At 44.5% G+C, this 14,687-nt stretch overlaps 1 protein-coding gene across 1 annotated transcript in view; it reads right to left on the bottom strand.

The window, feature by feature from the left end:
• The window catches only part of LOC100595944 (dynein heavy chain 3, axonemal), a 216,102-nt gene that overhangs the window by 179,055 nt on the left and 22,360 nt on the right, over positions 1-14,687 (bottom strand). Inside the window, exons 9-12 of the mRNA XM_030799977.1 lie at positions 13,745-13,870; positions 11,304-11,499; positions 7,846-8,025; positions 2,955-3,091 (exon numbers count right to left, since the gene is read on the bottom strand). Coding sequence (XP_030655837.1) covers positions 2,955-3,091; positions 7,846-8,025; positions 11,304-11,499; positions 13,745-13,870 — 639 coding nt within the window. The remainder of the gene's footprint in view (positions 1-2,954; positions 3,092-7,845; positions 8,026-11,303; positions 11,500-13,744; positions 13,871-14,687) is intronic.

Genomic DNA, 14,687 nt, shown 5'->3' with positions numbered 1-14,687 from the left:
AATTGTAGAAAGCAAAACCACAGACAAAGGAGACGCCTGTGATTCCTATCCCTTCTTCAAGCTCCAAAATTCTATGCCTAAATCTTAAGATGAAAATCTGGGATGAATTAACCTAAAATCTATTAAATAAAATCAAAATTTTCTCTGCCTGTAATCAAATGACACAAAAATGGCTGGACAGGTTTCCCCAAAATTGGAGGATGTGTTTGGGATGGTTTGGTTTAAAATAAGTTTGAATTAAAATAAAGATGATAGTGAGTAAGCAGAATTAACTTGGTAGGACTCAGGGGCATGCTTCCGAAAGTTGACCAACACTTTAGAGACTCTGAAAAAGAGATGCAATGAGAAATCCATGGAACTGTCAATCCAGAAAGACAAACAACCCCATCAAAAAGTAGGCGAAGTATATGAACAGACACTTCTCGAAAGAAGACATTTATGCAGCCAACAGACACATGAAAAAATGCTCATCATCACTGGCCATCAGAGAATGCAAATCAAAAGCACAATGAGATACCATCTCATACCAGTTAGAATGGCGATCACTAAAAAGTCAGGAAACAACAGGTGCTGGAGAGGATGTGGAGAAATAGGAACACTTTTACACTGTTGGTGGGAGTGTAAACTGGTTCAACCATTGTGGGAGACAGTGTGGTGATTCCTCAAGCATCTAGAACTAGAAATACTATTTGAACCAGCCATCCCATTATTGAGTACATATAAATCATATAAATCATGCTGCTATAAAGACACATGCACACGTATGTTTATTGTGGCACTATTCACAATAGCAAAGACTTGGAACCAACCCAAATGTCCATCAATGATAGACTGGATTAAGAAAATGTGGCACATATACACCATGGGATACTATGCAGCCATAAAAAAGGATGAGTTCATGTCCTTTTTAGGGACATGGATGAAGCTGGAAACCATCATTCTCAGCAAACTATCACAGGGACAAAAAACCGAACACCACATGTTCTCACTCATAGGTGGGAATTGAACAATGAGAACACTTGGACACAGGAAAGGGAACGTCACACACCGGTGCCTGTCGTGGGGTGGGGGGAGGGGGGAGGGATAGCATTAGGAGATATACCTAATGTAAATGATGAGTTAATGGGTGCAGCACACCAACATGGCACATGTATACATATGTAACAAACCTGCACGTTGTGCACATGTACCCTAGAACTTAAAGTATAATAAAAAAAAAAAAAGAAAGAAAGACAAAACGTGCCAGGTGAGGTGGCTCACACCTGTAATCCCAGCACTTTGGGAGGCCGAGGTGAGTGGATCACCTAAGGTCAGGAGTTTGAAACCAGCCTGGCCAACATGGTGAAACCTTGTGTCTACTAAAAATATAAAAATTGTCTGGGCGTGGTGGCGCATGCCTGTAGTCCCAACTACTTGGGAGGCTGAGGCAGGAGAATTGCCTGAACCCAGGAGGTGGAGGTTGCAGTGAGCTGAGATCACGCTACTGTACTCCAGCCTGGGTGACAGAGCGAGACACCATCTCAAAAAATAATAAAATAATAAAATAAAATAACTGTGTGTCTAAGATTCCATGAACAGGGAAAACAGAGGTTTCAAACAGAATCTCCCAAATCAAATTCACGAGGGCAGGGCTTCCAAATATGAGGCCACGATATTTTGACTAGGTTAGCAGTTGTTCTCAACTGGTAGGGACTTTTGGCCACGCCTGAAGACATTCTTGGCTGTCACAACCAGGGGATTCCTGCTGGCATGCATAATTCCTACAAGGATGCTGCTAAACAGCCCACCACACACAGGACAGCCCCCACAATAGAATTTTCCAGTCAAAAATGTCAATAGAGCTGCAGTCCAAAAACTCTGGGTTAGCGTGACCATATCTCTTGGTTTGCCTGGGACAGTCCAGGTTTACACCTGTTGTCCCATGGTAATTGTTAACAACACTTTTCACTCGTAAAGTGTCTCACTTTGGAAGCTACTTACAGGATCACCCTAAACTAGTGTGATATGGTTTGGCTGTGTCCCCACCCAAATTTCATCTTGAATTGCAGTTCCCATAATCCCCACGTGTTGTGGGAAGGACTTGGTGGGAGGTAATTTAATCATGAGAGCAGTTACCCTCAGGCTGTTCTCATGATAGTGAGTTCTCACGAGATCTGATGATTTATAAGAGGCTTTTCCCTCCCCCTTTTGCTCAGCACTTCCCCTTCCTGCTGCCATGAGAAGAAGGACGTATTTCTTTCCCCTTCTGCCACGATTGTAAGTTTCCTGAGGCCACCCCAGACCTGCAGAATTGTGAGTCAATTAAGCCTCTTTTGTAAATTACTCAGTCTCAAGCATGTCTTCATTAGCAGCGTGAGAAAGGACTATACATAGTGACTGCTCACCTGTGCAACTGTGAGATGTTTTACAGTGTGATGATTAAAGGACAGGGCCTGTGGGTTCAGATAACTGATTCTCAATCCCGAAATCCAAAAAGTTCTGAAAACAGACGGTTGCCTCAAAATTCACTTGGTAGCAAAAGTTGGCCTAAACGGATATGAGGCTATTATGTGAATACTTATAGGTTTCCCTGCAGAAATATCAACATTTTGCCCCAGACCTCACAGAAACTGCAGGATAATATATGATATATGCATTATGTTACTTTTATATAACCCAGAAATTTTGAAGTGCCAAAACCCATCTGGCTTCACAACTATCAGATAATGGAGGTGGATCTGTAATTGAATTTGAATCCTGGCTCTCCTAACTATTTCCTGTGTAACACTGGGGACAGTTAGAGTTTCCTCATTTGTAAAATGGGAATAAATAGTAACACCCATGTAAGTATTGGCTATTCTTACTATGTATGTGTTCAGGTGTTTGGGAACAGGAATAGCTTATTGGATGAGAGTTAAGAACACCAAATCAATGCCAAAAAGCTACATAGCAAATAAATTTATAACTCAACTTACTTGCGGGGGCCAACTTGATTTTTCTGAAATACCTTGAAAGTTTGACTCAAAAAATCAGAAACAAGTTTTTCTTCTGCGTTAACAGTTCCAAGGATCAGATTATATCCTTTCAGCTCTGGGAACAGGACAGATTCCACCTGAAGAGTAAACACCACTTTTGCATGTTGCAAGACTTAAGAAGGGAGATGGTACCCAAATGCAAAGCCTCCTCTAATGCACTCATTTCCAGGGATGCCAGCTGCATTTTTACTCTATTTCCTCTTAGTGCTGGAATCACCCTGCTGTTTCCTCTACCTCTGTTCTCTCTCCTTTTCTTCTTGCCTGGATTACTCATCTTTCAAATCCCTGACCTTTCAAGTGTCTTGTCCTTTGAGAGTCCCCCTTGTCCCGCTCCCTGCCCCACCACCCTCCAGTGGATGTTGGTTTCCCTGTTTCAGGCTTACCTTCTGAACTTTTCCTGCTTAGCACTCATCACAATTGCAATTAGGTGAATGTGTAATGAAATGTTCTAGGTGTGTCACGGAATACAAATTCCATGAAGGCCTGGATCATATTTGACTTCTTCACTGTTATATCCCCAGGGCCTAGCAAAAGCTTGGCACTTAGTAAGTGCTCAAAAAATACTGTGTGAGTCAATGAATACTATCGTAGTGCTCCCCTCCTTTCCTCTCTAATGAAAATTCTGGAGACATGGATTCTAATTCTGAATCTACTACTGATGGACAATGCAACCTTAGGTAAACTACTTCTCTCGTGGGTTTTCTTTTTTTTTTTTGAGACAGAGCCTCACTCTATGGCCCAGGCTGGTGTGCAGTGGTGCGATCTGGGCTCATTGCTACCTCTGCCTCCTAGGCTCAAGCGATTCTCCTGCCTCAGCCTCCTGAGTAGCTGGGATTACAGGCGTGCATCACCATACCCAGCTAATTTTTGTATTTTTAGTAGAGACAGGGCTTCACCATGTTGTCCAGGCTTGTCTCAAACCTCAAGCAATCCACCTGCCTCACAAAGTGCTGGGATTACAGGCATAAGGCACCACATCTGGCCTAAACTACTTCTCTGAATCCCCATTTTCTCATCTGTAAAAAAGAAGAGATGTACTAGATTCTCCTCTAAGCCCAGGGAAAACAAAAAACTATGGCTTTATGATCATGAGGCACTGAAAGTATCTTCTGAGAGAATTCATACTCTTTAACTTCTTTTTATTTATCTTTTTAAAGAGATGGTCTCACTCTGTCACCCAGGCTGGAGTGCAGTGGCACCATCATAGCTTCTATGCTATGTGACTCTGCAGCTCAAGCAGTCTTCCTACCTCAGCCTCCTGAGTAGCTGGAGCTACAGGTGCCTGAGACCATGCCTAATTTTCTTATTTTTATTTTTGTACAGACAGGGGCTCTCTCTATGTTGCCCAGGTTGGTCCTGAACTGGTGGTCTGGCTTCACAACTTTCAGAAAATGGAGGTGGACCTGTAATTGTATATGAATCCTGGCCCTTGGCTCAGTCTCCAAAAGTGTTGAGATTGCAGGCGTGAGTCTCCACGTCTAGTCACTCTAACTCCCTCATGGCACGTGTGTGTCTCTGAGAATGTTCTCACTTGCATGACTCATGCAGGCTGCGAAGTTCCTGCCTGGGACCCATTGTCTTCCATTGTCCTCTCTGCTAAGAAAGCTTTTAGTGGCTGGTCTCGGAAAAGGTCTTCAGAGTGCTTCAGTGAGTTACATGGGTTATATACCTTTGATGGAAACGCATCAATTTAGAAAGGGGGAAAATCAAGTGCAAATGATCTTTGTCTTCTTTGGCCAATCCAAAGGTTTTGAAACCAGTGGAGGAGCAACTTCTTTGCTGCAGCCATACTACAGACAGCTGCCAAAGGCAATGAGATGGAGGGACTGGCACTGGTCAATGTGTGAATGAAATGGTTTAGGGCAGCACAATTGGTTCCCCCAGGCCATGTAACAGATCACAAGTGGGCAGGATAATGGATCGTCTCATGGGAAGAAGTCTTCAAACTTAAGAGAATGAAATACCTCTTGCTGCTCTTTCAATGTGGTTGATTCTCTCATGCCCTGTAGAGCAGTCTGTGAAATGGAGTCAAAAACAATTGCATTCGGCCAGGTGTGGTGGCTCACACCTACAATCCCCACACTTTGGGAGGCCAAGGCAGGCAGATCGCTTGAGCTCACGAGTTCAAGACCAGCCTGGGCAACATGGCAGAACCCTGTCTCTACAAAATACAAAAATAAGCCGGGTATGGTGGTGCACACCTGTTATCCCAGCTACTTGGGAGGCTGAGATGGGAGGATGGCTTGAGCCCGGGAGGGAGAGGTTGCCTCCCGGGCTCAAGCAGAAAAAAAAAAAAATTCTTCTTTTTTTTTGAGATGGAGTTTCACTCTTGTTGCCCAGGCTGGAGTGCAATGGCGCAATCTAGGCTTACTGTAACCTCCACCTCCTGGGTTCAAGTGATTCTCCTGCCTCAGCCTCCCGAGTAGCTGGGACTACAGGCACCCGCCACCACGCCCGGCTAATTTTTTGTATTTTTAGTAGAGACAGGGTTTCACCATGTTGGCCAGGCTGGTATTGAACTCCTGACCTCAGGTGATCCACCCATCTCGGCCTCCCAAAGTGCTGGGATTATAGGTGTGAGCCACTGTGCCCAGGCCCTTTAATAAGTCTTTCTCACAAATATGCTTTCCTGCTTTCTTTCTTGTCTTGAATAATGCTATTTACTCTATTTTCAAAAGTCTCTTGTTAGCTTTTCCCTACCAACTTTTTTTTTTTTTTGACAGAGTCTCACTCTGTTGCCCAGGCTGGAGTGCAATGGTGCAATCATAGCTCACTGCAACCTTGAACTTCTGGGCTCAAGCGATCCTCCTGCCTCAGCCTCCTGAGTAGCTGGGACTGTGCCACCACACCCAGCTAATTTAATTTTGTAGAGATGAGGTCTTGCTATATTGCCCAGGCTGATATTGAACTCCTGGACTTCAGCAATCTTCCTGCTTCTCAACCTCCCAAAGCACTAAAATTATAGGTGTGAGCCACCACACTTGACCTTTACTAACTTTTAAAATTCTTTTTTAACCATATATATGGCAGATCTTGTAGTGGGTGAAGGTAATGCCCACCTGTTGCTATTCTTAAAGATTTTTCTTAGTCAACCTGCAGGACTATGTTTTTAAGTCTTCACTAACCAGTTCAGAGATAAAACAGTCTGAGGGGCTTAATGAGGAAGCTAGGGCTGTGGGTGTCGCTAGATGGGGAACTCAGAGTCTGCGTTATTTTTCCTTATTGTCTGGTAAAGTTACTGGTATTCACATAGGCCTTGTTTTCTTTTTTTTTTTTGAGACGGAGTCTCACTCTGTCGCCTAGGCTGAAGTGCAGTAGCTCAATCTCAGCTCACTGCAAGCTCTGCCTCCCGGGTTCATGCCATTCTCCTGCCTCAGCCTCCCGAGTAGCTGGGACCACAGGCGCCCACCACCACGCCCGGCTAATTTTTTGTATCTTTAGTAGAGACGGGGTTTCACCATGTTAGCCAGGATGGTCTCGGTCTCCTGACCTCGTGATCCACCCGCCTCAGCCTCCCAAAGTGCTGGGATTACAGGCGTGAGCCACCACGCCCGGCCAGGCCTGTTTTCAAACCTAGTACAAACCATGTCTTCTTGGCACTGTAATTCATTAAATGTAGTACCGGCCCTGGTACCTGCCATTGCAGTGGCAGCCGCGTGTGTGCTGGGCTTTCCTGGCTCAGCTGCTTTCACACATTGCCGATCAGCAGCAGCAGCAGTGAAGGAGAGCTTAAGTGGTATGTATTTCAGCTGTCCCCATACATCGTCATCCAAATTACAGGGCCTTCTCTTCCACTTCCTTCCTAGGGATACTTGTAGGAGAGCTTCCCACTGTTTCTTCCCCTCCCACACACCCCGTTTTAATGGAGCACTTAGAACCCTGTAAGTACCGGATTGCAAAGAGAAGAGTGCTTGGGCCTCCTTGCACTGCAACCTTGAACTCCTGGGCATTCGTTTCACATGAGCAAGGCCCATGTGAAGCATACATAATGTATGGAGAGAGTGAGAAGGTGGAAGGGTGAGGGAGTCAGCCAGCAAGACCCCACAGATCCCTTCCCTATATGGAACTGGACAATGGCCCTTTGGCCATACCAACCAATCAGAGGGAGTTAGGAAAAGATGGAGCTAAAAGGAGTTACATCCATGTGCATGATCCTGTCTAGTAATAAAAGTTCGTTAATAAGTGTCTGGAATTTAATTAGTAACGCTACCCTGGAAAGCAAACTGGAAAGGGCTTGGGCAGGGAAGAGAATGGTTATTCTCTCTAGAAGCCTACAGTGGCTAAAACATAACAAACCAACAAACAAGCACACAGACAAGTGAAACTTCAAATGGAAATTTAAAAAAATTCTTGGCAAGTTAATGGCAGTTGATTCATGATGGATTTAACCCAGAGATATGGCTTGGGACCTATCTGATAGATTGAAATTGACATCATGGAGGACACTATACTCTCTCACAAAGTAAGTCTTTTTTTTTTTCTTTCTTTTTTCTTTTTTGTTTTTTGGAGACGGAGTCTTACTCTGTCACCCAGGCTGGAGTGCAGTGGCGCCATCTCGGCTCACTGAAACCTCTGCCTCCTGGGTTCAAGCAATTCTCCTACAAAGCAGCTCTTCATGCCCTTGTTAGAAGCACAATTCTGGGCTGCGTGAATATTTCTTTATGGTCCAAATCATCTGTCTGGGGTCAAGGGGGTATATTCAGGATACATCTCCAAAGTGAAGCTCCCTTAAATGAATATCACAGCCACCTGACTTGTACAACCTCTTTCAATACATTTTATTCACTAAGTGAATAAATCATGCAAATGAATGATTAAGTGACTACTATACCTTGGGGATCCCATTAGAGTTCTTAATAATTTCCAGGAAAGAGTCACGTATTAATTCCCAGCAGCCATCAAAAGATGGATTGAAGACAATAATGGGTTCACTGACTTCAAGTTTGATCATGATTAGCTGAGGTATGAAAAACTTCATCTCTTGGTAGGGCTCCTTAAAATCATTCCCATCCTTCAGGAGACATAAGGTAGGGCAAGTGTTACAAAACTGGGCCTTCCAAAATCAAGGGAGTGAATTTAATACATTCACAGAACTACATGAGGACCAGAAAAGGCAACAAAGGGCATCATATACTGTTTATATTTAAAATATGGGCTGGGGCCAGGCACCGTGGCTCACACCTGTAATCCCAGCACTTTGGGCGGCCAAGACAGGGGGATCGCCTGAGGTCAGGAGTTCAAGATCAGCCTGGCCAACATGGTGAAACCCCATCTCTACTAAAAAACACAAAAAACTAGCCAGGCATGGTGATGGGCACCTGTAATCCCAGCTACTTGAGAGGCTGAGGCAGTAGAATCACTTGACCCAGGAGGCAGAGGTTGCAGCGAGATCATGCCATTACACTCCGGCCTGGGCAACAACAGCGAATCTCCATCTCAAAAAAATAAATAAATAAATAAAATATGTATTGGGTATAGCTTAGCCCACCCTGACTCCATGCACTCTCCCTTTCCCAAAGCCATTCCCTTTTGTTTATGTGGCTTGGTAATTCCTGCACCCAATTTCTAGATCCTTCCCATCCTTCAAAATTCAGCTAAAACATTTCTTCCTTTGGGAAGCCCCCCTATTTCTCAGCTGGATATAATCTCCTCCCACTTCTGAACTTGTGTATTTCTACTTCTGTTTTTTTTTTTTTTTTTTTCATTTGTTTTCTTAGAGACGAGGTCTCACTATGTTGCCCAGGCTGGTCTTAAACTCCTGAGTTCAAGTGATCCTCTTGCCTCAGCCTCCCAAAGTGCTGGGATTACAGGCATGAGACACCAGGCCCAGCCTAGTATTTTTTTGTTTCTCTGTGGTAGGAATTTTTTTTTTTTTTTTTTTGAGACGGAGTCTCGCTCTGTCGCCCAGGCTGGAGTGCAGTGGCGCAATCTCGGCTCACTGCGAGCTCCGCCTCCCGGGTTCATGCCATTCTCCTGCCTCAGCCTCTCCGAGTAGCTGGGACTACAGGCGCCCGCCACCACGCCCGGCTAATTTTTTTTTTTTTGTATTTTTAGTAGAGACGGGGTTTCACCGTGGTCTCGATCTCCTGACCTCGTGATCCGCCCGCCTCGGCCTCCCAAAGTGCTGGGATTACAAGCGTGAGCCACCGCGCCCGGCTGTGGTAGGAATTTATATGCATATCTCAACTTCTCTACTCTAAAGTTGAGGCAGGATCTATGTCTCATCATCTCTCTCCTCCAAAATACCTGAGACAGCATATAGTACCTAACAGGTGCTCAATAAAAACTTATTGATTCAGTCCAAAAGTATTAATCATAATCTGTATAACCCCAAATGGAGTTGCTAATGAGCATATAGTTTATTTTAGACACTCAAAATGTCAACCTTGCTACAACAGAAATACTGACATAGAGCTATTTCCAATTCCCTACAAAAGCTCTAACCCAGGATACCCCCATAAACTACAGCGCCTGATGGAATTGTCGTAAGGCAGCTGTAAAATAGATTACACAGAGACTTCTAGATCCATTTAAAGATGACTGATGATATTTGGTGAATACCTACTGTATATGAAATACCTATAAATTTCCGCCTTTTTTCCAGACATAGGAAGATTTTACATTTCCCTTTGTGTGGAATTTTAGAGTGAGATGGGCTTCCACCCCTGGGTTTCTTCTGCTTAGCAAAGTAGACAATCACAGTGACATTTATAGATTGGTCCTCTTTAGAGAGCTAACATTGCAATTCAGCACCATTGGTTTCTATATTTTTGAGCAAAAGGCCAATTGTTCATCTTTACTACTTTATTTGGAAAACAACCTTTTATAACCAGGTAATTTTTAATTTTTATTACTTTTTTAAGGTAAAATGTGCACATGGCATAAAATTCAAAAGAATATTCATTGATTTTTAGGCTATCCAAATTCAGGGAATGCTATGGTTCTTTGAGAACTAGGACTTAGTGTTTTCAGTTTTCACTCTTTTTTTTTTTTAGACAGAGTCTCGCTCTGTCACCCAGGCTGGAGTGCAGTGGCGTGATCTCGGCTCACTGCAACCTCTGCCTCCCGGGTTCAAGTGAGTCTCATGCCTCAGTCTCCTGAGTAGCTGGGACTACAGGCACGCACCACCACACCCGGCTAATTTTTGTATTTTTAGTGCGGCCTTCCAAAGTGCTGGGATTACAGGCATGAGCCACCGTGCCTGGCCAGTGTTTTTAGTTTTCATTTCGACTTCACTAAAACCGTTTCATGAAAGAAGTTCTTAATTAAGTCAACAAAGCCTTTTGTCTTTAGAGGTGCCCCTTGCCAAGACCAAAGAACCAAAACCCATATCTGCAATGAAACATACAGCACTCCCTCAATATCAAGCCAAAGATTGAAAACAAACCTTTTCCAACCCCTTCCTTGTAACAGAGAGGATGAAAAAATGATTCCTTCTCCCCAAACTGTAAGACATATGTCTTTCATTTTATGCAATTTTTCTTTAAATTTTCTTAACAACTTCTCTACTTCTGTGCATTTTTACCAACTTAATACTGAGTTCTTATCTCAAGAAAGTTTGCCATGTATTTAAGGAAATTATTTTTAAAATTATTCCAATCCACAGCTGGACTGGACTTTTTAAGATTTTATTTATGGTTTTATATGTCTCTTTAAAAATTAAAAAATTGATACCTATTAATTGTACATATTTACGGGATACATATAATGTATAGTGATCAGATCATGGTAATTAGCACATCCATCATCTCAAACATTTACTTTTTTTTTTTTCTTTTTGAGACAGAGTTCACTCTTGTCACCCAGGCTGGAGACCAATGGTGTGATCTGGGCTCACTGCAACCTCCACCTCCTGGGTTCAAGCAATTCTCCTGCCTCAGCCTCCTGAGTAGTTGGGACTACAGGCATCCGCCACCACGCCAGGCAAATTTTTGTATTTTTAATAGAGACAGAGTTTCACCATGTTGGCCAGGCTGGTCTTGAACTCCTGACATCAGGTGATCTGCCCGCCTTGGCCTCCCAAAGTGCTGAGATTACAGGCATCGCCTGTAATGCGCCCGGCCACATTTACCATTTGTGTGTGTGTGTGTGTGTTGGGAATATTCAATATCCTTCTTCCAGCTAAAAGAAGGCATTTTTATAAACTAACAACTGCCTGATGTGGGTGCAAGTCAAGCATTTCACTTTGTGCCCTGGCTCAAGCTGAGGACATACATGACAGAATCCTGGCTCTAACCAGGTAACCAGATTATTCCCCTCAAAAGGTCCAAGTGCAGGTCCCTGACATACTTTGTGTATCATGAAAAGGGAAACGAGGTCCTCAAGCGACTTAATGACCAGCTCCCTGAGCTGCAGCGACATGAACGATGCCACGGAAGCAAAATATTCCTCAATGTTTCGACAGGAGTCATAGTTGCTCTTGGGAGCAAAATGAATCCAGTGCTCCTTCCGTGAGGTAAAAAGCTGGGCACAGGTGGGGATCCACCTGTAAAGACAGAAGGGTGTCCATATGAGAAGCTCTTCTGGGCTCCAAGGAACCCTCTTGCCATGCCCCCTGAGCTCAGTGATGAGGCAGATGGGCTCATGTCCCACCAAGCAGCCTTGCAAATCAGTACCTTCAATTTCCCGCCACCTTACCTGCCATGCCTCTTTCTTGGGAAGAAAGTAGTAAGATTTGAATTAAGAGATTATTCTTCCATTGAGAATACCCAAATGGAAAGGGGATATTGGTGGCACGTCCTGCTGAAAGAGTCTACAGTTTCTTCACTATAATCAGAGATTGGGGTAAAGGGGCATAAGGAACTAAAATGTTCTGTCCAACTTCTCTCTCTCTAGCAGATGCCTGGCCTCTGATTCAAACTTCTTAGGGGGAAAGAGAGAACGAGGAGCAAAGAAAGAAAACATGAAAGGAGAAACTCCAGTGTGACCCTGGCTGCTCAGAAGTTGATGGTAGAAATCAGAAAACCAAAAGAAGAAATAGCCAATTGTGGTGGCTCGTGCCTGTAATCCCAGCAATTTGGGAGGCCAAAGCGGGCAGATCACTTGAGGCCAGGAGTTAGAGACTGGCCTGGCCAATATGGCAAAACCCCGTCTCTACAAAAACAAACAAACAAACAAAAATTAGCTGGGCATGGTGCATGGTGACATACACCTGTAGTCCCAGCTACTTGGGAGGCTGAGGCAGGAGAATCACTTGAACCTGGGAGATGGGAGGTTGCAGTGAGCTGAGATTGTGCCACTATACTCCAACTTGAGTGACAGAGTGAGTGAAATTCTGTCTCAAACAAACAAATAAACAAACAACAACAACAAACAAAAAGAAATAGATGCTTCATTGTTTTTTTCCTCCCATGTTCCCCAGTTTCTAATTCCCGGTGGAAACCACTGGCCTTTTCATCCTATTGCATCTTTTCTCTGATTGCTAAAAAGGTACTACTCTAGCAATCAGAGAAGCACTACTACTGGTTGTAGTCAGAGGCATGAGATTTATTGAGCAGCTATTATGTGCCAATGATTGCATCTACATTTTCTCTGCTAACAGAAAACCCATCTGCAGGTATTATTATCACTGTTTTACACAAGGGAATTTCTCTGGCTGTGGAGGTAGTCTTGCAGGCATTTGCAAAGGAAAAAGGAATTGTGTAAATGTATGAAACCCTTTTGCCTTGAAATCTTGAGGCCATTTATCTGGACTATCTGAATATAAGTCATTCGAATGCATTCCCCTGTAACACAGCAAGGTATAAAGCAGGGGTCCCCACCCCCTGGGCCATGGACTGGTTGTAGTCCATGGCTTTCATTACTGTCTAAGCTCTGCCTCCTGTCAGATCAGCAGTGGCATTAGATTCTCACAGAAGCGTGAACCCTACTGTGAACTACACATGCAAGGGATCTAGGTTGCACACTCCTTAGGAGAATCTAATGCCTGATGATCTGTCACTGTCTCCCATCACCTTCAGATGGGACCATCTAGTTGCAGGAAAACAAGCTCAGGGCTCCCTCTGTTTCTACATTACGGTGAGTTGTAGAATTATTTCATTATATATTACAATGTAATCATAAAAATAAGGTGCACAGTAAATGCCGTGTGCTTGAATCATCCCAAAACCATCCCACTACCCCAGTCTGTGGAAAAACTGTCTTCCACAAAACCAGTCCCTGTTGTCAAAATGGGTGGGGACCGCTGGTCTAAAGGATTCCAGGAGGAGGAAATGGGGGCGACAGCCTCCCAAGGAATGGTGATGGGGGAGTTTCAAGAAGGCAGAGGGAGACTAGGCATGGGGCAGAAAGCAGCTGGACATGAAGAAAAGAGGACATGAGGCCAGGCGCGGTGGCTCATGCCTGTAATCCCAGCACTTTGGGAGGCTGAGGTGGGCAGATCACAAGGTCAGGAGATTGAGACCAGCTTGGCTAAAATAGTGAAACCCTGTCTCTACTAATAATACAAAAAAAATTAGCTGGGCATGGTGGCACGCACCTGTAGTCCCACCTACTGGGGGCACTGAGGCAGGAGAATCTCTTGAACCCGGGAGGCAGAGGTTGCAGTGAGCTGAGATCACACCACTACACTCCAGCCTGAGCGACAGAAAGAGACTGTCTCAAAAAAAAAAAAAAAAGACACGAAAGGATGCCAGTGGGACGACCCCCAGGCTGGGTACCAGCTTCATTTCAGTGGGTTTTCACTCTTTAAGATACCGTGGTGCAGCCCCACTCGGAGGGCAGATACTGACTTGTTGAGAAGAGTCTGGTGCGCCTCCAGGCAGTGTTTCTGGATCACATCCCCAAATTCCTGAGGCTGCAGAGGCAATTTTCCTGCTAGTATTTCTGCCGTTCGAACAAACCTGAGGTCTCTGAATCTGCCAAAAGAGAGGGAGACATTTCCTAAGCTAAAGAATGCTTAATAACAAATCCCACAGGACAGGTTCCAAGGGTGTGTATTCACGTTTCTCAATGAGAGGAAAGCTAAGCAGAATCAAATTAATTCCAGGATATGGAAAGATCCTGAGGAGGATATGGGAGGCTGAGGAGGGAGGAGCTAAGTCCTAAAGAACGCTTGCAGGGAGGGGACAAATGAGGTGACCCAAGAGTGCTCCCGAGCCTTAGATGTGCCTCACTCTGCATAACCCATCAAAGAGCAGGACTGTGGCACCAGCTGGAGACTCAGCTGGCTGAGAACTTGGGTATCAAATGGACGAATCAATGTTCTTTACAACAGTGAAGACCCAGAGGCCAGGACCAAGCAGAGCTTTTTCATCATCAAATGGGATTCACCCAAGCCTCTGGGTGAGCTCTTGAAGGTAACTTTGAGGAATGCTTTGATTTAAAACAAAGAGTTTATGGATCCCAGCACTTTGGAGGCTAAGGAGGGAGGATGGCTTTGAGCTCAGGAGTTCAAGACCAGCTTGGCAATATAGTGAAACATCACCTCTCCAAAACAAAACAAAACAAAACAAAACAGAAGGCCAGGCGTGGTGGCTCACGCCTGTAATCCCAGCACTTTGGGAGGCTGAGGCGGGTGGATCACCAGGAGTTCAAGACCAGCCTGGCCAAGATGCTGAAACCCCGTCTCTACTAAAAATACAAAAAAATTAGCTGGGCGTGGTGGCGGGTACCTGTAATCCCAACCACCCGGGAGGCTGAGGCAGAGAATTGCTTGAACCTGGGAGGCGGAGC

Source organism: Nomascus leucogenys, chromosome 2 (assembly GCF_006542625.1).
Source record: "Nomascus leucogenys isolate Asia chromosome 2, Asia_NLE_v1, whole genome shotgun sequence".
NCBI classification, from domain to species: Eukaryota; Metazoa; Chordata; class Mammalia; order Primates; family Hylobatidae; genus Nomascus; species Nomascus leucogenys.
This window is presented reverse-complemented; position numbering and strand designations above follow the sequence as displayed.